This window comes from Hypanus sabinus, chromosome 13 (assembly GCF_030144855.1).
Source record: "Hypanus sabinus isolate sHypSab1 chromosome 13, sHypSab1.hap1, whole genome shotgun sequence".
NCBI classification, from domain to species: Eukaryota; Metazoa; Chordata; class Chondrichthyes; order Myliobatiformes; family Dasyatidae; genus Hypanus; species Hypanus sabinus.
This window is the reverse complement of record NC_082718.1, coordinates 107210695-107234792: the sequence shown is the minus strand read 5'-3', so window position 1 is coordinate 107234792 and position 24098 is coordinate 107210695. Positions and strand designations below refer to the sequence as shown.

At 42.6% G+C, this 24098-nt stretch overlaps 1 protein-coding gene across 6 annotated transcripts in view; it reads right to left on the bottom strand.

Moving 5' to 3' along the window:
• The window catches only part of LOC132404257 (solute carrier family 2, facilitated glucose transporter member 11-like), a 40312-nt gene that overhangs the window by 11482 nt on the left and 4732 nt on the right, over positions 1-24098 (bottom strand). For 5 of the 6 annotated variants that reach the window (XM_059988385.1, XM_059988381.1, XM_059988383.1 and 2 more), the window contains 7 exons: positions 22390-22488; positions 22144-22304; positions 16825-16949; positions 15422-15551; positions 12974-13122; positions 5269-5456; positions 3414-3524 (listed from right to left, as the gene is read on the bottom strand). In XM_059988385.1, coding sequence (XP_059844368.1) covers positions 3414-3524; positions 5269-5456; positions 12974-13122; positions 15422-15551; positions 16825-16949; positions 22144-22304; positions 22390-22488 — 963 coding nt within the window. Of the gene's footprint in view, positions 1-3413; positions 3525-5268; positions 5457-12973; positions 13123-15421; positions 15552-16824; positions 16950-18413; positions 18463-22143; positions 22305-22389; positions 22489-24098 lie in introns of those variants that run through there. The other variant, XM_059988386.1, reaches the window with a different exon arrangement.

Here is a 24098-nt window from a genome sequence, read left to right as displayed (position 1 = left end):
GCCAACCAGTGGAACACCATTTGGCTGCCCTTGATTACTCCTTTTTACCCAGATGTCAGGCCTACAGATCTTTAACTACCAGGCTTCTTCCTGAAAATACAGACCACATTTGCTGTCTTCCAGTCACGTAGCCAAAGGAGATTTTAAAATATCAGCCTGAACCCCAGCAATCTCTTCCCTCGTTTCCCCACAGTATCCTGGGATAATCCTCATCTGGCCTCACAGTGCTGCCACCTTTAAGTCCACCAAGACAAATCAGGGGAGGCCGCATCAGGAGTACCAGACGCGATAGACGAACCCAGCAGACTCACAGATAAAGTGTTGCCTCGTGTGGAATGGCTGCTTGAGGCCCTGAGTGGAGGTGAATGGGCAGGTGTAGCAATTGGACAGCTTGTAGGGATTGGTGCTGGGAGGGACAAAAGGACAACAGATCCCTGTGGAAAGCAGAGAGTGGGGGTAGGGGAGGGAGGTGAAGATGTTGTTAGTTGTAGGATCCCTTTGAAGATGAAGAAAGTTGCAGAGGATGATGTGTTGAATGCTGGGGCTCAGAGGGTGGTAGGTAAGGACAAACGGAGCTCAATCACCGTTAAGACAACAGGAAGATGGGGTGGGTGAAGATGTTTGTGAAATGGAGATGTAGGCGACGGCAGGACGAATGGTGGAGGAAGGGAAACTCCATTCGCTGATGTCCTGGAACGGAAAGCTGTGTCGTGGGAACAAATACAGTGGAGATAAAGGAACTGAGAAAGGGGAATAGCGGGAAGAGGTATAGACAAGATAACCATAGGAATCGGTAGGTTTATCAAAGATGTCAGTCAACAGTTTCCTTCCAGAGATGGGGACAGAGTTTGAAAAAGGAGAGGGAGGTATTTGTAATTGCCTATAGGTCAGGTTGGGTATAGAAAAATAGTAAACCTCAAAGCTTGGGTTGGTGTGAGTCAGACATCTATCTGCCCCAAACCAACCCAAGATCCACTTTTGCAGATTAAGTTTACATTTTGTTTTGACATTTTCTTTGTCCCTCACAATTACAAATCCCTGTAAGATCTTCTCTCAAGTGTCTATTTTTCATGATGAAAAGCCCAATCTCTGCAATCTATTTTACAATACACACACTTAAAACTGGCAACCTACCCTTGAAACTGACAAACAGCTTATTCTCCTTGTCTGGTATATAAATGCAAGCTGTGGTTTCATTGCCTCCAACCTTTGAATCTCTCTCTCTCTTTCAGGTCACCAAAAGCCAGTCAGAAATTGGAATGTGACTGATGCACTGAGCTATTTTATCATCATCTCCTTATAGAATAGCTGACTGTTTTGACTATTTAAAATTCCCACTGGCTTCAATGATTGCAATTGGCAGCAAGTCTATCACTTTGTCTTTTCCATCCACATGTTTAAAATCTTTTAATGTCATTTGCGGAGGTAAATCCTGCTGGGAGAGAGATATACACCCATCCCAAAGCAGTTTTCATAGTAACACTTTTTTTGTTTTTATTTGAGGATTATCCCATATTCAACCAGAGTGGTTCATAATGTAACGTGCTCCACTTTGAATCTTTGTTTTACTCACAGCTCAGCAGAATTATTTTCCAGACTGTTCATTATCTTCCAATTAATCTATCCTGCAATGTGTATCACACATTCTGAGCAATGCACTTCACCCAATTAATCTTATTGCAGGTACTCCTTCCCTTTTGTATCCCTTCTACACATTACACACTTGCATTCTTCAGCCTGTATATTATACAGTGTATCACACACTTAATTTCTTTAAATTGAAAATTAGGAAAGATCTTGGAGAACTCTTTGTTTGTAACTAATCATAAGCCTATACAAAAAGTGGGAAGGTGACTTCACAAGATCACAAAACAAAGGAACAGAAGTAGGCCATTCGGCCCATCGAGTCTGCTCCACCACTCCGCCATGAGTAAACTATTCTCCCATCTAGTTCCAATTTCCAGCTTTTTTTCCCATATCCCTTGATACTCAGATACCTGTCAATCTCCTCCTTAAAAACCTTCAATGATTGGGCCTCCACAGCTGTATGTGGCAATGAATTCCATAAATCCACGATCCTCTGGCTAAAAAAAATTTCTCTTCAACTCTTTTTTAAATGGGTACCCTCTAATTCTAAGACTGTGACCTCTTGTGCTGGACTCACCCACCAAGGGAAACAGCGTTTCCACATCTACTCTGTCCAACCCTTTCAACATTCAAAATGTTTCTATGAGATCCCCTCTCATTCTTCTATACTCTAATGAATACAATCCAAGAGCCGACAAACGCTCTTCATATGTTAGTCCCTGCATTCCAGGAATCATCCTAGTGAATCTTCTCTGAACTCTCTCCAACATCAGCAGGGACTGAGATAGGGGGCCCAAAACTGCACACAGTATTCCAAATGGGGTCTTACCAGTGCCCCATAGAGCCTATTCAACATCTCCTTACTCTTATACACTATTCTTCTTGAAATGAATGCCAACATAGCATTTGCCTTCCTTACTGCCGATCCAACCTGGTGGTTAACCTTTAGGGTATCCTGCACTAGGATACCCCAAGTCCCTTTGTGCTTCCAATTTTTGAATTTTCTCCCCATCTAAATAATAATCTGCCTGATTGTTTCTTCTTCCAAAATGTACAACTGTACATTTCTCAACATTTCTCATCTGCCATTTCTTTGCCCACTCTCCTAATCTGACCAAGTGTCTCTGCAACCTTTTCGTTTCCTCAACACTTCCTGCTCCTCCACCTATCTTGGTGTCATCTGCAAATTTAGCCACAAAACCATTTAATCCATAATCTAAATCATCGATATACAGTGTAAAAAGAAAAGGCCCCAACACCGACCCCTGCGGAACACCACGAGCAACCAGCAACCAACCAGAATAGGATCCCTGTATTCCCACTCTTTGCTTTCTGCCCATCAGCCAATGCTCCACCCATTCCAATATCTTCCTGTAATTCCACGGGCCCTCATCTTATTAAGCAGCCTCTAATTCGGCACCTTATCAAAGGCCTTTTGGAAATCCAAATACACAACATCCACAGCCTCTCCCTTCTCAATCTTATTTGAGATTACCTCAAAAAATTCCAACAGGTTGGTGAGGCAGGATCTTCCCTTCATGAAACCATGCTGGCGTGGGCCTATTTTTTCATGCACCTCAATGTAATTCGTAATCTCATCCTTGAGGATTAACTCCAATAACTTTCCAACTACCAATGTCAGACTAATAGGTCTGTAATTTTCTTTTTGCTGCCTCCCCCCTTTCTTAAACAACGGAAATACATTTGCGACCTTGGGACTTTACCCTGGAGCTATTGAATTCTCCTTAATTTGTGTATGAACGGATTTGAAGTATTTAATAAGTCAAAGTAAACTAAGAGAACCTTCATTAAAAAAAATTACGCACACTTGTCAATACAGCAACAAGCTCACAGCACCCAGTTCCGATAGTGACATACGGGACGTTTTCATCAGAAATTCCCACAGCACGAAACAGATATGCAGCATAGTAGTACATCTGTTGGGGAAAAAGGAATTAAAACTCTGAATCCAACCACATATAACCTGTTTCTGCTAACACATCAGACCAGGCAAATAATACAAGCACACAGCTGATTTGCTGTCCCCATGAAAGAGTCTGTTAACATTTGATATATAATGTGATTTGCTCTTTCCTGGGACACACAGAGTTATATAAAATATATACACATGCTCAGCTATTTCAAGAGTTTATATTGTTATGCAAGATGTCCACAAAATACTATTCACTGTGATATACAGTGTGTTATATACTATACGGTGTATTCTAATGTATTTGATGCACATTACTTCTATTCTCTGTGTTGTTTGATATCCTTTCACTTTCATAGCTGATGTGATTTTTTGCAGTCTTGTTCCCAGGTAGTTTGTGTTTGAAGTTTTCTGACTCTCATATTGGTCTCTTCCTTTAGGGCCATTCCTCAGAAACTCCTTGGCAGGTGGGCGGCATGGACATTGAAGTTGAAATACAAATTTATATTGAAATTTCCTTTCAGTCATGCGTAAACAAACTGGGCAATATTAAGCCAAACAACCAGAGACACATTCCAGACCATAATATCGTGTGGAGGGCTGTCAGAGGTTACAGGGCATTGATAGGATGGAAAACTGGGCTGAGAAGTGGCAGATGGAGTTCAACCCAGATAAGTGTGAAGTGGTTCGTCTTGGTAGGTCAAATATGATGGCAGAATATGGTATTAATGGTAAGACTCTTGGCAGTGTGGAGGATCAGAGGGATCTTGGGGTCCAAGTCCATAGGATGCTCAAAGCAGTTGCGCTGTTTTGACTCTGTGGTTAAGGAGGCATATGGTGTATTGGCCTTCATCAATCATGGAATTGAATTTAGGAGCCGAGAGGTAATGTTGCAGTTATTTAGGACCCTGGTCAGACCCCACTTGGAGTACTGTACTCAGTTCTGGTCCCCTGACTACAGGAAGAATGTGAAAGCCATAGAAGGGGTGCAGAGGAGATTTACAAGGACATTGCCTGGATTGGAGAGCATGTTTTATGAAAACAGGTTGAATGAATTCGGCCTCTCCTCCTTCAAGTGATGGAGGATGAGAGGTGACCTGATAGAGGTATACAAGGTGATGAGAGGCATAAGAGATCACGTGGATAGTCAGAGGCTTTTTCCCCAAGGGCTGGAACGGTTGCCACAAGAGGACACAGTGCTGGGGAGTAGGTACAGAAGAGATGTCAGGGGTAAGTTTTTTACTCAGAGAGTGATGAGTGCGTGGGATGGGCTGCCAGCAACGGTGGTGGAGGCGGATACAATAGGGTCTTTTAAGAGACTTTTGGATAGGTACATGGAGCTTAGAAAAATAGAGGGCTATGGGTAAGCCGAGTAATTTCTAAGGTGGGCACATGTCCGGCACAACTTTGTGGGCTAAAGGACCTGTATTGTGCTGTAGGTTTTCTATGTTTCTATGTTTCAAGTCCAGTCTTCTGTACATTTTGATTCACTTTGCAATAAATATCAATTCCTTTGCCAACACAACAGAATCCATTGGAATTCAAGTGCATCACAACTACAAATATATGTCTCGTTGCAGTTCTACATATTAATCCATTTTAACACGTCCATGCCTCACTGAATTCTAAGTATGTCACCCTGAGCAAGTCCAGCAGAAGCTCGCAGATCTCCCATTCACACCTTTATCTTTTTGTGCTGCCACCTTCAAAGAAACATCTATCTGAATGCACAGATAGTTCACCCTACTTACAGCGTCATTCCCACATAACTGTACGGCAGAGCTCAGCACGATGGTGATCATCAACTGCCTTCGGACACTACGGTCCATGAACATATCCCATATTTTCTTGGCATTTTCACCTTTAAGTACAGATTGCTCTTCCAACATTTCATCTATTTCTGACGTCAGGTTGGCATTGCCACGCAGTTGTTTTAGCGCTGTAAAGAAATACAGAGGGTGATGTTACTGGCATTCAGAGGGTCAATCATAAGCTAACATGGTCTGGGGTACTTGCCAATAGTCGTGAATTGCACTTCTCTCACATGATGCGACTGTGAGTGTTCTACAGGATCCTGCTAACCCAGAATTTCCAACTACAGTCCCCCAGTTAATCTCACTGGCTTTGTGCACCGTGCAGGCCAGCAACACAAGGCTCCACCAAAGGACTCTAGAGGAAGCTCAGCCGCAAAGCAAAACTAACGCTAAATGTAACGCAATGCACTCAAGCTATCAACAAGTCATTCGCTTCCACATGTGGCAGTGGACACACAGAAGCCCAGGGCTACTGCATGTAAATGGCATAACGTAGTGAGAGCCATCTATTAATACTGAAATTAATTTCTCTTCCCTACAAAAGAAACAAATGATCCAAATGTTTTAATTTATTTATTTACAGAAAAGATGCTTCTGCCTCAACAAGCTGCACTACCCAGCAACCATCCTGCACTACCCAGCAACCATCTATTTAACACTGGCTTAATCACAGGGCAATTTACAATGACCAATTAACCTACTAACTGGTACATCTTAGGACTGTGGGAGGAAACCAGAGCACCCGGAGGAAACCCATGTATTCACAGGAAGCACGTAGAAACTTTCTTACAGAGGACACTGGAATTGAACTCTGAACTCCGACGCCTTGAGCTGTAATAGTGTCACACTAACCACTGTGCCACCATGGCTTCACTAGTGCAGACGAGTTTCATCTAAACTAGCCTTAACAGTTTCCATGAAGAAGAGGGTGCCAGATTTTAATCATGCTTTGTGTGAACTGTTTCCTCATGAGGGGTGACTTGATCGAAGTGAACGAGATTTTAAGGGGCATAGAACAAGTTGATTTCCAGACTTCCTCCCAGTGAAGAAATAACTACTATGAAGAGGCATAATTTTAGGGTGATTGCAGGACAGTACAGGGGAGATGTCAGAGGCAAGTTCTTCCCCCCTCCACCCCCCACAGGAAGTGGCAAGTGCAAGGAATGCTCTGCCAGGGGTAATGGTAGAGACAGATAGACACATTAGGGACATTTAAGAAACTTTTAGATAGGTACATGGGTGACAGAAAAGTGTGAGAGAGAGAGAGAGAGAGAGGGAGGGAGAGGGAGAGGGAGAGGGAGTGTGTGTGTGTGTGGTTAGATTGATTTTAGAGTAGGCTAAATGGCACAACATTATAGGCCAAATGGCCTGTACTGTGCTGTAATGCTCTATTTTATCATCCCCAATTCTGAATTCCCTCTCCCTAGCTTTCCTACTAAGCCTTCAAAATCTTCAGTTTCTTTATAAAATGGTAAGGGATGCTATAATCAGAAATTTAGGCACTTCAGCTCTCTTCATAAATTACTTCCGGGAGATGCTGTGCCTTATAAAATTATTCAACCCCAACCCTTTGTTCATATAAATAAGTATTGCAACCAGGGATTTTGATCAATTTAACTGAGAATTTGTATTTGTGAATCACATGCTCATTTTTTCAACAATACCACCCAAAATCGGGGGAAAAAAAATTCAAAAACTGTAATGTCAGCATTTCAAAAGTATTCATCTCTCTTTGCTCAGTACTTAATACATCCAAGAGGTGGTCGTGGGAGGCAGAGGAACGGTTACAGGACTGCCTTGAGTCAGTGGACTGGGCAAGTCAGCTGTGGACGAGTGCGTCTCAATGAAATCATTCCACATTTTCTCCAATCAGAAGCCCTGGATGAACAATGAAATCCAGAACCTGCTGAGAGCCAGATCAGAGGCAATCAAGTCTAGTGATGAAGAATGCTACAAGAGGTGCAGGTATGATCTCTGGAAAGCCATCTCCCAGGCGAAGCAGAGATTCCAGACTTGACTGGAATCAATGAGGGATGCTCACAGCTGTGGCTGTGTTTGAATGCCCTAACATCCTACAAGGCTAATCTTGCAACACAGGGGCAGCAGAGCTTTGCTTCCTGCTGTGACCAGCAGAAAACAGAGGATCCATTGGTCTCAGTATCTGAAGAGAAGTATCTTCAAGAGAGTGAGTCCAAGGAAAGCATCCAGTCTGGACCGAGTACCTGGCTGAGTACTGAAGACCTGTACCGACCATCTGGCTGGTGTATTCACGGATATGTTCAACCTCTCGCTCCAGCAGCGTGTGGTACCCACCTGCTTCAAGCAGACTTCAATCATATCAATGCCCAAGAAGAACATGGTAACCTGACTAAATTACTATCACCCAGTGGCACTTACATCCACAGTGATGAAGTGTTTTGAGAGGCTGGTGTTGAAGCACATCAGCTCCTGACTGAATGGTGACTTGGGTCCACTCCAATTGGTCTCCTGAAGGAACAGGTCTACAGCAGAGGCCATCTCATTGGCTCTTCACACAACCCTGGAACATGTGACAGCAAAGAAGCATACATCAGGATGCTCCATCAATTACAGCTCAGCATTTAACACCATCATCCCCTCAAAACTGATCAGTAAACTCCAAGACTCAGGCTTCAATACTCCCTTGAGCAATTGGATCCTGGATTCCCACACCTGCAGACCCCAGTCAGTTTTGATCAGCAAAAATATCTCCTCCACAATCTCCATCAGCACAGGAGCACCATAAGGCTGTGTGCTTAGCCCCAGTTCTACTCATTTTACACCTTTGACTGTGTGGCTAAGTACAGTTCCAATACCAGATACAAATTTGCTGATGACACCACTGTTGTGGGCTGTGTCAAAGGGGATGATGAATCAGCATACAGGAGGGAGGTTGAAAATTTGGCTGACTGGTGCATGAGACCAAGGAGCTGATGGCAGACTTCAGGAGAGGGAAACCAGGAGGTCCATGAGCCAGTAATCAATTGGAGAATTAGAGATGGAGGGGGTCAATAACTTTAACTTCCTTGCTGTCACTATTTCAGAGAACCTGTACTGGGCCCATCATATAAATATTATTTTGAAGAAAGTACAACAGCGCCTCTACTTCCTCAGGAGTTTGCGGAGCTTTCGCATGGCATCGAAAATCTTAGCAAACTTCAATAGATGTGTGGTGGAAAGTGTGCTGACTGGCTGCATTACAACCTGGTATGGGAACACCAATGTCTTTGAGTGGAAAATCCAACAAAAGGTAGTAGATTCAGCCCAGTACATCAAAGGTAAAGCCCTTGCAACCTTTGAGAGTGCTCACAACCAATATTAAAGTGGATAGTAAAAGCTTCTTCCAAGTATGTAAAAAATAAAAGAGAGATGAGAGTGGACATAGGACCACTAGAAAATGAGGCCAGAGAAATAATAATGGCGGCAAGGTGAAAGTTGTTAAAGCTACCTGGACTACACCTCATCCCACCCTGCTACTAATACCAACTTCTACCTATCCCTCAAATTCACCTGTCTGTTTCCAACACCTCCTTTTCCTTTCTCGATTTCACTGTCGCTATCTCCGGAGACAGCTTTTCCACCAATGTCTATTATAGACTGACAGACTCTCACTCCTACCTGGATTATACCTCATCCCACCCTGTCACTTGTAAAAACAACATCCCCTTCTCTCAATTCCTGTCTCCGCTGCATCTGCTCTTAAACGAAGGAGATGCCCTCCTTTTGCAAAGAAAAGGGCTACCCGTCCTCCACCATCAATGCTGCCATTAACCACATCGCTTCCATTTCACGCACATCTACTCTTACCCCATCCTCTCGCCACCCTACCAAGGAGGGTTTCTGGGCCTCACCCACTACCCCACCAGCCTCCGCACCCAGCATGTAATTCTCCGAAACTTCCACCCCCTCCAACAGGATCCCACCACTAAAACGTCAACTGTACTTTATTCCATCGATGCTGCCTGGCCTTCTGAGTTCCTCCAGCATTTTGTGTGTGTTGCTTAAGGGTATATTAGACACCCAGACCAGATGAACTGCACCCTAGGGTTCTGAAAGAGGTAGCGGTAGAGATCGTGGAGGCATCAGTAATGCTCTTTCAAAAATCATTGGCATGGTGCCAGAGGATTGGAAAATTGCAAATGTCACTTCACTCAAGCAAGGAAGAAGGCAGCAGAAAGGAAATTATAGACCTGTTCACCTGACCTCAGTGACTGAGAAGATGTTAGCGTCATTTGTTAAAGATGAGGTTAAAGAGTACTAGGACATGATAGGACAAAGTCAGCATGGTGTGCTTAAGGGAAAGCCTTGCCCGATGAACTTGTTGGAACTCTGAGGAGAATACAAGTACAATAAAGGGGATGCAGTGGATGTTGTATATTTGGACTTTCAGAAGGCTTTTGACAAGCTGCCACATATGAGGCTGCTTACCAAATTAAGAGCCCTTGGTATTACAGGAAAGTTACTGGCACGGTTATAGTATTGGCTGGTTGGTAGGAGGCAGTGAGTGGGAATAAAAGCATCCTTTTCTGGTTGGCTGCCAGTGACTAGTGGCGTTCTGCAGGGTCTGTGTTGCGACCGCTTCTTTTTATGCTGTATATCAATGATTTAGATGATTAATAAGATGGCTTAGTTGCCAAGTTTGCAGCTGATACCAAGATTTGTGGAGGAGCAGGCAGTGTTGAGGAAACAGATAGACAGATCAGGAGAATGCGCAAGGAAGAGGCAAATACAATGTTGGAAAATGCATGATCATGCACTTTGGTAGTAGAAATAAATGTGCAGACTAGTTTCTAAATGGGGAGAAAATCCACAACTCTGAGATGCAAAGGGGCTTGGGAGTCCTTGTTCAAAACACCCTAAGGATTAACTTGCAGGTAGAGTCGGTGGTGAGGAAGGCAAATGCAATGTTAGCATTCATGTCAAGAGGTCTAGAATACAAGAGCAGGGATGTGATGCTGAGGCTTTCTAAGACACTGGTGAGTTCTCACCTTGGGTATTGTGAACAGTTTTGGGCTCCTCATCTAAGAAAAGATCTGCTGGCATTGGAGAGGGTTCAGAGGAGGTTCACAAAGATGATTCCAAAAATATAAGGGTTATCACACGAGGAACGTTTGATAGCTCTGGGTCTGTACTCACTGGAATTTAGAAGGTTGACGGGGAATCTCATTGAAATCTTTCGAATGTTGAAGGCCACACAGTAGATGTGGAAAGGATGTTTCCCATGCTGGGGAAGTCTAGGACAAGCGGGCACAGCCTCAGTATAGAGGAGCGTCTATTCAAAACAGAGATGCGGAGAAATTTCTTCAGCCAGAGGGTGGTGAATTTGTGTAATTTGTTGCCACATGCAGCTGTGGAGGCCAGGTCGTTGGGTGCATTTAAGGCAGAGATTGATAGGTTCTTGATTGGACATGGCATCAAAGGTTACGGGGAGAAGGCTGAGGAGTGGGGCTGAGGAGGGGAGAAAAGGAGCAGCCATGATTTGAATAGCAGAGCAGACTTGATGGGTCAAATGGCCTAATTCTGCTCCTATATCTTATGTTCTTAAGGGTATAGCCCTCACAACCATTGAGCACATCTATAAGAAACGCTGCCCACCCAGGACCACTCTGTTCCGCTGCTGCCATCAGGTAGAAGGTACAGGTGTCTCAGGGCTTGCACCACCAGGTTCAAGAACATTTACTATTCTTCAACCATCAGGCTCTTAAACAAAAGGGGATAGCTACACTTATTCAAGGACTTTGTAATATTGTTATTTCATGTTCATTATTTATTGCTATTACTTTTACTTTGAACCGCCTCGTGTAGCTATTATCAGCCAGTAGTTTCTTTAGATAATTCTCTAGTACCTTTGCACAACGTGATGCAGCAGGATTTGCCCATTCATGGTTTCAGAGATTGTGGAGCCATGAACTTCATCTTCAGTTGGAGCCAATGACTTCTGCAGTTCACTCAGATTAACTGTTAGCATCACAGTAACCTCTCTCACAAGTACTATTCTTATTTATTTATTTATTTAATATTGTACGTCCAAATGAGTAAAAATCTTTATGTTGTGTCTCCATCACAAAGTACAAGAAAATAAAGAGGGGAAATGTAGGATATTGGCCAAACTCAAAGATTGTATACATGATTGTTTTGTATGCATGTCTGTAAAGTCTAATATGTGATCAGATCAATATGTATTGATAAATCTGATGGCCCGGGGAGAGAAACTGTCCCATAGCCTGTTGATCCTGGCCTTAATGCTGTGGTACAGTTTGCCTGATGCCAGCAGCTGAAACAGTTTGGAGAGGCTGGAATCCCCAATGAACTTCTGGGCCATTTTTAGGTACCTGCTGCTGTAAATGTTCTGAATAGAGGAAAGATCACATCTGCAGATGCACTGGGTTGTCCGCACCACTCTCTGCAGTGTCCCGCGATTGAGGGTAGTACAGTTCCCGTACCAGGCGGTGACACAGCCAGTCAGGCTGCTCTCAATTGTGCCCCTGTAGAAAGTCCTGAGGATTTGAGGACTCATACTGAACCTTTTAAGTTTTCTGAAGTGAAGAGGCACTGTGGTGCTTTTCTCCCCACACAGCCGGTGTGTACAGTCCAGGAGAGATCCCCGGTGATACGTATACTGAGGAACTTGAAACTACTCACTCTCTCAACTACTCTGGAAACTAAGTTTAAAGGGGCAGCCTGACCTAGGCAGTGTGGCTGTGGTTTCCTATTTTTCCCACTATTTCAGGATGGACTTCACTGAGCTCCGAAGAATGTTCAGTGCCTTAGAGGCGGCCTTGTACCCTTTCCCGGATAATCATTTCCCCAAATGGCCTTGAATGCTTTTGTCTTCAGTTTGGTTTGGTCTGTTGAAAATCTACCATCCTATTGGACCTTACAGAGAGAGTTTATTTATTTAGGGGATGCTTCAGTCTTCTACATCAGCAAAATGGGAGAGTTGATAAGGGCAGTTACTGTTACAGTACTGCACTTGAGGAAAGTTAGTGCAGTATTTACAAAGCGGATGAATACTTCATCAACTTCACAATTTTGGGTGTTTTAGCTTCTAGTAAATTGTTGACAAGTTTTGGAATTTTTCTTTCCATTTCACATGATGCACATGCATCACAGATTAGTTTAGAAAATGCTACTTCAATATATTTCAAATTTAGAAAATGAGGCAGTAAATTGTGAAAATAGTTGTGGGAGCTAAATACTTTTTCAAGGTTCTGTATATGTCTTAATATCAAGTGAAGCTGCAGAAGACTATCAGAAATAGGAGCAGAAATAAGCTACATGCCCCTCTTCACAACTGGTCTATGCTGGCCTCAAATCCTCCTTGATTGCAGTTCCCCCATAACCTTCAAAAATCTGAAAGAGGTCACAACAGTAAATGCTCTTATCATCTCATAGGTAAAATGACCAGTGCATAGAGTACATGAAGACCAGCAGATGAGGTATCAAAGAGCTGGTTGATCCCACTGGACCCATTCACCATCAAGACAAAGCTTTCTGCACTAGAAAATGAAAGCAGTTTCTTTTATGGTAGTACAAGTCATGCCTCTGACCACTGCCTATCTCAGCTTTCTCCATGATCCCTAAGCCAAAGAATAATGGCGTATATTCTCTTAGCATTTCTCACCCTTCATGCACATATCCTTGTCGTCCCTGTCGATCAGCAAGTACCTGGGACTTTCTGGGCACCATGGGAGAATGGCGAGCTGGATTAGAGCTGGTACTGCAGAGGCTGACAACAGGATGGGCCATGTTTCTTCTCTGCCCAGTACCTCACTGCAAGCATAATTATAAAATGACTTCACTTGCTTAAGAACACAAATAGTACAGCCAACCAACACAGCAACAGCACGTGAAAAGGATCACCAGAGAGTACATCAGTGGTGCTGGGTCTGTTGCCATTTGTCATTTATGTTAATGATCTGGATGACAATATGGTAAACTGGAGCAAATTTACAGGTGAGGCCAAGATTGTGGATGTACTGGAGAGTGAGGAAGTCTAACAAAGCTTGCACTGGGTTCTGCACCAGCTGTAAAATAGCAGACGGATTTAATTCAGACACGTGTGAGATGCTGCACTTTGGGAGGGCCGACCAAGGTAGGTCTTACACATTGAATAGTAAGGGACTGAGGAGTGTGGAACAACAGAGGGATCTGAGAATACAGGTCCGTACTTCCTTGAAAGTGGCGTCACAGGTAGATAGGATCATAAAGAATGCTTTTGGCACATCGGCCTTCATAAATCAAAGCATTGAGTACAAAAGATGGGATTGTTATGTTGAAGTTGTGTAAGAGGCGAGGCCAAATTTGGAGTATTGTCTGCAATTTTGGTCACTCATCTACAGGAAAGATGCAAATATGATTGAAAGAATGCGGGAAAAAAATTTACAAGGATGTTGCCAGGACTTGATGACCTGAGTTATAGGGAAAGTTTGAATAGTTTAGGATTTTATTCCCTACAGCATTGAAGATTGAGGGGATATTTGATAGGAGGTGTACAAAATTATGAAGGGTATCAATAGGGTAAATGCAAGTAGGTTTGTCTACTAGGGTTAGTTGGGACTACAACTAGAGGTGATAGGTTAAGGATGAAAGGTGAAATGCTTAACAGGAACAGGAAAGGCAACTCCTTCACTCAGAGGGTAATGAGAGTGCAGAATGAGCTGCCAGCACAAGTGGTGGATGCAGGATCAGTTTCAATGTTTAAGAGAAATTTGGATGGGTTCATCGTTGAGGGGGTTTAGAGTTCTATGGTCTGGGTGCAGGTTGATGGCACGAGGCAGATTAATGGTTCAGCTTTTTGGCTCTCCTCCATTATTTTGTGTTTAAGCTTGGAGAAAATTAGAAAATTACACCTTTTAAATTTGAGCAATCCTGACGACCTTTCATTCAATGTTTTCATATGATTTAAATTTTCTTCTCTTTTACTTTTTTTCCACTTTTTTAAGTGATCTTTTTTCTTCTTCTCCGTGATGTTTCAGATTTGACCGGAAGGATTTTCCCCCTTTTTTTGTTCTTATATCCTCAAATGGAATGCCCAGTCTTCTTTTTTTGGTTTTAGGTTAGCTTAGTGTTTTTTTTCCTTCACAATAATAGAAATTTTGAGGATTTTTTTTTTTTTTTTTTACAAACTGTTAAGAGGAGCTGTGGTTCCTTTTATACATGAGATCAATATTATACTATATATGATTTTGCCAGTGTACACTCCTTTTTTATTGTACTTTTATTGAAATATGTATTTGATATAACTTCTCTAATTTGTATTTGTCTTCGTATATACTTTTTAAATTTTTTTTAGATTTAAAAATGAAATGAGATAATGGTTCAGCACAGTCCAAGATGGGCTGAAGGGCCTGTTTCTGTGCTGTACTCTACGTAGGACAGGCATCTGGGAGTGTATTAAAGACTGGATTGTAATCTAATGCCACACAACTGTTAGAACGATGAATAGCACAGCAGGATTCTCTGCGGTTGGACAGATTGCACATTTATACTTTAGGGTGTAGCTGTAGCTTTCTCAGTTCTTAATCAAAAGTTCACATGTTGCAAGGATACAAAGAAAGAAGATCTCATTTTTGGTGCCTTCATTTTTTTTCAATTAACATACTTAGCAAACGACTGCATTTAAATAACATTTTTAAAAAATATAATCAAACATTCATGGCCGTTCACGGAAATTGTTATCAAGCACAGTTTGACAATGAGTACACACGAAGGTGACAGATGAGGCAACCAAAACCTCTGCCACAGTAGGAACATCCTAAAGAAATAGAGACACAAAGAGAGATGGAAAGGTTTCCTGAGCAAATTCCAGAGTTTGGGCAGACCTTAATGTTTAGTTCCTGGGTGTACTGGAGCAGAGGAGCAGAGGGATCAGCCATGATTGAATGGTGGAGCACTCAGTGGAGCAGACTCGATGGGCCAGATGGCCTAATTCTGCTCCTGCGGCTTATGGTCTTACACTTCTCTTTACAACTACATTGTGAGCAATAGATTTTATTCAGGTTTTGACGAGAGCATTTAGGTACACTAGAGCAGTCATCTATATTGTAAATAAGGAAATAATTGAACTTACCTAAGGCCTAAAGTCTGTCCAGTCACTAAACCCGCTGCAGTGAACGGAGCATATGACAAGGCCACTATGCCTCGGATCTTCTTTGGTGCACTTTCACCGAGGTACATGGGGATGATATTATGTCCCACACCTCAAGAATAAAAGCAAATGTTAGCTGCATGAGGTACAGATTTTAAAACAACAAATTTTACAACATTTGTCAGTGATATTAAACCTGATTCTGGCAGAGATACTGAGCCCAACAGAATTGAATATTTCAGTCTATTTTTATTTCTAGTTTTCCCCAAGTACAATTTTCCACTGCTATGTTCTACCTATAAACCTATTAACAATCCACTGGTTTTACAACTTGTATGTCAGCTTTTGTAAATCATCTGGACTTCTTTTAACCTTTCTTCCTCCTTGATGGAGATTTTCCCTGGCTCTACTGATGCTGTAAGGGTAGATGGTTCCTCATGCAAAGTTTAATGTTAATCCATTTAACCACATGGAGGGGAAAGAGATCACATCACGGTCCAATGTCCAAAGAAACCCCACTTCCAGCAGTTTCAGAGGGCATTGATCATGATTGTGAACAACAACTCCAACAGAATTTACACAGTTCATACAAAACTACAGCACACGATGTCTGCGCCGAATATGATGCCACGTTAAACCAAATATCTTGGTTTATATCCTGCAACTTATCTTCCTTATCCTCAGGACAACTGCTCCTGATGACTTTTAAATCTGGAAATTCCTTAGAAGGAGAAGTAGACTGTCTCACAGCGGACCAGAAAAGAGCAAAGGGTCACTGTGGCCGGGAAGATTAATAAAATTAACAGCAGATGTTTTTTTTCCACATTGCCCTACAACATTAAGGGAGGCCATTTGTCCCAGCAAGTCCATGCCAGCTCTCAGAACAACCCTCTCAATCACATTCACTCACTTGCTTCTCCCTTACATGTTCAGTAACCTCTCCCTGAACCTCTGATTTCCCATTTCACACAAAGTAGCCAACTAACCAACCAACATATATATGGTTATATATGTCAATGGGGAAATGAGAGGGAACCAGAGCACTTGGGGGGAAACCCACACAGACAGAGGAAGAATGTGCAAACTCCACACAGTGTCAGAGATCAGCACTCAACCCACCCAGTTATACACCACGCCACCCATTACGAAGGTATTCTCAAATGAGATAGAGTATCAAATTTTAAAATCAGCCACCGCTGTGTATCCAAATTACATGAACAAATTAAAGAACTGGTTAACTTACCACAAAATTTAATTGAACATAAGATTTCAATAACTTGTAAGAAAACTGAGGTGCGAGAGCAATCCCTACCCCATTCCCATGGCCACACCAGCCTACAACATACGTGAATGAAAACCTAATATCCCAAAGCAAAAGTGACCACCTGAGCTTATTCCAGTAAAAAATCTCCCGATTAAAATCATTTCAAAGGATTTGGCCGTCTTGCTCAGTCCCACCAGCAAAGAACCAATGAGCACAAAAATATTGCTCAGTAGCAGCGAATTCCTCCTGAGAGAAGAGAAATGGAAATCAGTTAGTAAAATGTGTTGGCAGGGTCATTATGTTGATTATAGCAGCAAACATGTTCTGCTTAGAGCTAGTTACTTCATACTGCAAGCTTACTCTTTTGAATAGCAGTCTTGTCTCGCTAACAACATAGAACACAGAGTACAGCCAGTAACAGGCCCTTCAGTCGGTAATGTTGTGCAGAACTAAATTAGTAATCAAATGCCCAAGTAAACTAATCCCTCCTCCCTAAGCAATGCTCCCAATTTATTCATGCGCCAATTTATGAGCGTCTTAGAATGGCGTCAGATATCCATTCGCCAGCCTTTCACAAAAGCAATAAATCCAGAACAATTTTCAGCAAAATACTTAATAACAAGGACGTGAGAAAATGCAAGCTGAAGTAGGCTACTCAGCATCCCCCAACCCATTCAAATATTAATGCTCAAAATCATCTATGCCAATTCCCTATAGTACTTAATTCACTAAAATATTTAAATAGTATATCCCCAGTGATCTAGACTCTCCAAGCCTCAGGAGTAGAGAACTCTAGAGATTCATCATTCTCTGCGAGAAGTTGTTCCTGTGGAGTTATAACCTTGTAACCATCTCCCCTTGTTCAAGATTTTCCCACTATGATATCTACTACCCTGTTGTGCTAAGGGTCTAGAATATTTCAATAAGATCACCACTCATTTTCCTAAATTCTGCAGAAAATTTCATTTGCCATGTGACAGGATAAGTCTCTCACCTCAGGAATTAGCCTAATGAATCTCCTTTTCATTGTCTCTACAATGCTTTCTTAAATAACACCAAATCAGTTGTGGCCTCACCAGTACAATGCATAATTATTATCAATACTTCTGTTTCTAATACACCCCCTCTTGCAGTAAAGGCCAACATGGCATTTGCCTTCCTAAGCCGTTACTGTACCTGTCTGCTAATGTCCTACCATCCATACACAGGAACACTCAGATCCTTCTGTACTTCATTCATCTACAGTCTTTCCCAAACCATCAAAAGAGATGATATTCACTTGAGTCGGTGATGGACTAATTTACTCAGATAGATGAGACAAGGGAACATCTCACAGATCTCTAGCAAATCACCAAGGATAAAACAGATGGTACAAAGTCAGGTTTGGCAAGAAGAGTATGCATATGCAAGACACTGTACCTCACTGTACCTCGATACATGTGACAATAACACAATTTAGCATTCATATTGTCATAGGTATGACTGTTGATTTATAAAGGATTGCCAGAGATCTGTACGTAGATTAAACAGTGTCATCATCCAGCAAGTTCTGTAAAATCAGTTAGAGTTAAAGAGAACTGAACAGGTGAGTATCATTTAAGGTTTAAAGGGAACTGTGTTAATAGAAATAGCAGATTAATATCTAATGGAGGTGTAGCTTCAATGAACTATTAAAGGAAAATTGGAGTATTATGATCTTTGACATTTTACCCCATCTGGAAGGTTTCAGATCAGATTCAGAACGTGCAGTATCAGTGACCTATTGCAGAAAAAAAAATGTCACATTTACCAATCAGTTACCTGCAAAAGACCTTTCTGGAGGACAAGGAAGGAGCAAAAGGAGGAATATTACCACCCTATCCTTCAAAGTCCATGAAGGCAGCATAATCTCAATACCCAAATGTCATCATGAACAAATATTTTGTATCAGTTTTTACAGTAGAGGACACTCAAAACATCCCAACACTGGATAAACAGGGGGCTCTAGGGGGAGAGAAGCTAACTACGATTCATATCAGCAAGGAAATGGTACTTGATAAATTAATGGGACTGAAGGTGGATAAATCTCCTGGACCGGATGGCTTGCATCCTAGGGTCTTAAGGGAAGTGGCGGTCGGGATTGTGGATGCATTAGTGATAATTTTTCAAAACTCGCTGGACTCGGTAATGGTCCTGGCAGATTGGAAAAATGCTAATGTAACTCCTTTATTTAAAAAGGGCAATAGACAGAAGGCTGGGAATTATCGGCCAGTTAGCCTAACATCTGTGGTTGGCAAAATGTCGGAATCGATAATTAAGGAAACAGTAACAGGGCATTTGGATAAACATAGCTTAATAGGATAAAGTCAGCATGGCTTTACAAAAGGGAAGTCATGTTTGACAAATTTGTTGGGAGTTCTTTGAGGACATAACATATAGGGTAGATAAAGGGGAACCAGTGGATGTGGTGTATTTGGACTTCCAAAAGGCATTTGACAAGGTGCCACACCAAAGATTATTACTTAAAGTAAAAAATCATGGGATTGGGGATAATATTTTGGCATGGGTGGAGGATTGGCTTTCTAACAGAAAACAGAGTTGGGATAAATGGTTTATTCTCAGACTGGCAGTTGGTGACTAGTGGTGTTCCGCAGGGGTCGGTGTTGAGACCCCAACTCTTTACAATCTATATTAATGATTTGGAGAAAGGGACTAAGTGCAACGTATGGAAGTTTGCTGATGACACAAAGATGGGAGGGAGTGTAATGAGTGCGGAGGACATTGAAACCCTGCAGGGGGACATAGATAGGCTGAGTGATTGGGCAGACATTTGGCAGATGAAATATAATACTGACAAGTGTGAGGTCTTGCACTTTGGCAGGAAAAATAATAGAGCAAGTTATTATCTAAATGGAGATAAACTGGAAAGTGCTTCTGTGCAAAGGGATCTGGGGGTCCTGGTGCAGGAAACACAAAAAGTTAGTATGCAAGTACAGCAGGTGGTCAAGAAGGCCAATGGAATGCAGGCTTTTATTGCTAGGGGGATGGAGTATAAGAACAGGGAGGTCTTACTGCAGTTGTACCGGGTATTGGTGAGACCACACCTGGAGTACTGCGTGCAGTTCTGGTGTCCATACTTAAGAAAGGACATACTGGCTCTCAAGGCAGTGCAGAGAAGGTTCACTGGGTTAATTCCGGGGATGTGTGGGTTGATGTATGATGAGAGGTTGAGTAGATTGGGACTCTACTCATTGGAGTTCCGAAGAATGAGAGGCGATCTTATTGAAACATATAAGATTGTGAAGAGGCTTGATCGGGTGGATGCGGGGAGAATGTTCCCAATGATGGGTGAAACTAGGACTAGGGGAAATAATCTTAAAATAAGGGGATGCCGTTCCAGGACTGAGATGAGGAGAAATTTCTTCACTCAGAGGGTAGTGGGGCTGTGGAATTTACTGCCCCAGAGAGCTGTGGAAGCTACTACACTCAATAAATTCAAAACAGAGATAGACATTTTCCTGGATAAAAATGGCATTAGGGAATATGGTGAGCGAGCAGGTAAGTGGACATGAGGCTAGGTTTAGATCAGCCATGTGATCTCCTGGACCAGTTTTCGATAGCCTGGATGGGTCAGAGAGGAATTTTCCAGATTTTTCTCCTCAATTGGCAAATCGTTTTTTTTTTCCCCAGGTGATCTCATGGGTTTGGGCGGGATGAATAATAAAATAAAATGGGCGGCATGGTGCCCTGTTGGTTGGCACTGTTGTCTTGTGGGATTCGGTGAAAACTAGAGTTAAGATTGGATCACCCATGATCTTGTTGAATGGCGGAGCAGACTTGAGGGGCCGATTGGCCTACTCCTGCTCCTATGTCTTATGTTCTTATATGTTCTTATGAAAGTGAAAGGTGTGAGAAGAGAAAATAATTACGAACATATGGAGTAAAAAGTCAGAGACAAGCAAACAAATAATATTTTCCCTACAAACTAAGCTCAATCTGAACTTTAATTTGCGGACTGTTGACAGATACAGGATGGTCACTAGCAACACCAGGCACTGATGTTTTCATACAATTCATAACTGTACTGTAATTCACTGGTGCTCAGACATGTCTGGAACTTTCTAGAGCGTTGTTAAGTGACATGGAAGGTAAAAACATTCACACTGGCCTCCAGAGTATTGCTTTCCAAAGTTGGGGCAAGACTCTTAAGCTGATTGTGGGGAAGTAAAAACAGGTCACTATATCTGCTCTTTCAAATAAATGCCAGCCCACACTTGGCATTTGGTAAGACACCCAGTCTTATCGCTGGGTGTCATTGTTAAACTTCACACTTGACAAGACTTGTGCAAGCTAGGGGAGTGAAATAAGAGGAACTCTGGCACCCAACTTCCTAACCTCAATTAGCTCACCCTTTCTTGCTCAAGTAACATTCTCAGCTGCCAAGTAGCAGTGGGAGAGAGAAACAGGCCACTTCAACAAACTCACTGAGGGCAATTTAAATCCCCAAAAGCAGCTGGTTTTGGGTTGGGTAAGATGTAAAGGATTTCTGAATCCAAACTGTTGTGAACTCTCCCAGTTCCAGCTTTAACAAGTGTGGGAAAGAGCAGCAATCAACTAACCTGCCCAAAGTGGTTGCTTGATATTTTATTGAGGCTGCTAGTGATTAGTCAGCTATCTCAGGCCAAGGATGAAAAAATAAACACCAAGAAGTTACATGGACCTGTACCACCTTCCAAAGTAAGCAGGCTTCCCATTCCTCCATCCCTGTATTCACCATTCCAAACTCTAGACATTTGTTCCAACATTGGACCTGTCCGTGCCCCCCCTTTATGCACCACAAGTATTCTGTGCCAACTTTGAGTATTTGTGAATTTTCTGTTCAAATATCTATCATCATGAAATTGCATTGACTGCCATAGTTCACCTTAACAGAGGTTTTAGTTCCCATCCAATTTTGTTGATCACATGATGTCAATGTGTTGACTTCATTTTAATAATGTAATGACAGAAGATGGATCAACAGAACACACAGTACAACCTTCATAAATAACAGCCAAAAAACCAAATTAGTGAAACCTACAGAGATTACAGTCACTTCCTGTGATATTGTGTTCATATACAGCCCTGTTTAAAAAAGAAACTCAGTAGTAGCAACCCTTTATAGGTTATAGTGGAGGTCAGCAGACCCTCCATCTATGGACACAATGCTGTACTGATTGATCCATGTGCTGTTACTCCCTCCCCTCCTCATTTCCCATTACTCCTAGATTCCATGGCTACCTCAGGGAAAAGACGTGGTGTTGGAACGACCTTAAGTCAGCCACAGAAGAAGAATTAGAAATTTGCCTGGCTCTTGGTCCACATTCACAAATCAACATTTTGCTGTGGGAGGGTCCTTCTACCACTCATAACACATAATGATAGGTAATAGTTAAGCCAACATTCCTATTGTAGCTCCTACCTGCCACAGGTTATGGCCATGGGTCCAGCAATAAGTGCACCAATCAATCCTCCAACACAGAAGGCAGTTATGATGATAGTCCAGAGCAATGTGATTACTGCACTTTCCAGAGGTTTGCCGTAACGCTCGATCCAGGTTTCATTGATGAACATTTGAATAAACTGCAATGTTGAATTAAAACAAAGTACAGTGTTGATTCTGCAAGTGCTACCAATCATTTCAAGTTGGCCATATCTCTGAACTCACGGTTGTTGGTGTGTTAATGATCGTCAGGTTCAACCCAGACTGGAAGGTACCACCAATACAGGCAGCAAAGATGGTCAGGAGGAGACCCCTCATTTGCAGCTAAAAGGAACAAAAAAGAAAATGGAAAGGATTACTTCCCAGCAAGCTTTTCCACACCTACACTCAGAGTTTCACTAACATTATCACCAAAACAACATCTCAGGTGATTTGTCCTTCTCCATACTTATTATTCACAATTTTGCAAGTAGTGAAGTGTGAGTGGGTCACAACCTTATGGAAGATGTAAACACAAAGTACTCTGCAGATGCTGTGGTCAAATCAAGACGTACAAAAAGTCTGGATGAACTCAGCAGGTCGGGCAGCATCCGTTGAAAAGAGCAGTCAGCATTTCAGGCCGAGACGTTCCTGACATTCGGCCTGAAACGTTGACTGCTCCTTTGAATGGATGCTGCCCGACCTGCTGAGTTCATCCAGCCTTTTTGTACGTCTTATGGAAGATGTGAAGCCACTGTGTCCGAGGATATAGCCTGCTTCAGTTTCACCATTCTTACAGCTGCACCAGCAACGAGGCTGTTTAGTCTCAGTGCTTCAATTCGAATGTTTGGGAATACAAGAAACTGGTCTCCACTACGCCTCTCATCAAGGGCACATCCCACCCCACAATCCACAGTAACTACAGGAGGTGCTGCCTCGAGAAGGCCACATCTATCAACAAAGATCCCCGTCACCTGGGCCAGGTCGCTTTTTGCAACCACCATTGAGCAGAAGGTACAGAAGCTGCAAGTCCCTCCCGCCAAGTTCAGAAACAGCTACTTCCCTTCAACCATTTGGTTCTTGCACTAACTGGAAAACCTTAATCACCACAATTTAGCTGCATTATGAACAACTGCCACTAAAATGGATGTTTTTTTGCTCTAATTGTAAACTTCTGGTAAGATGGTGGTGCGTTCAGACGCAGCGGCCTCTTGGGGTCCAACCAGGTTTTTTTGTCTTTTTTTTTTAAAAGAATTGCAAGATAATGCTGGACACCGAGAACTTCAAGCATGACAGGTTTACCCCATCAGAAGCAAGTGGACTTGGCGTTGACTGTGTTACTGCCTGCCACAGAAAGGCAGAGTCAGTGCGCAAAGGCAGTGTGTCGTCTAACAGAAAAGACTGTCTTGGATGTATCTCTTGCAATCAAAGACCCTGCTGGACATTGGTAATGTAAAATGGTGCAAGTCTGTTTCCTTTGTTTATTGGTGAGACAGACAGTGTGGGGAGCCGTGCGGCCTCAGTTGTAGCACAGACTTGGCCTCAGGCTGTGGGCTTGCCTGTTGTAGCAAATCTACACTGGAGACACTGAAGGCAGTGCAGCGAGGGGTCCAGGTTGAGTTGAGGCAGGACCCTCCCATCCATGCTGCCATCCCACGTTCAGTTGGTGGAAGGACAAGCTGGATTGTGTACATACATTCATTGCAGACTGTTGAAAACTGCTTGTTCTTGCCAATAACACCCATCCACCATCGATTTACAAGACATACTTCTCAGTGACTGGGGCCAATTAATATTTTTTGTGCGACTCTATGTTTACTTGCTATCCTATATGTGCTGTGTGCTGTTTATGACTGTTGGTACTGTGTTTTGCACCTTGGCCCTGGAGGGACGCTGTTTGATTTGGCGGTGTTCATGTGTACTCTTGTCTGGTTGAATGACAATTTTACCACTTA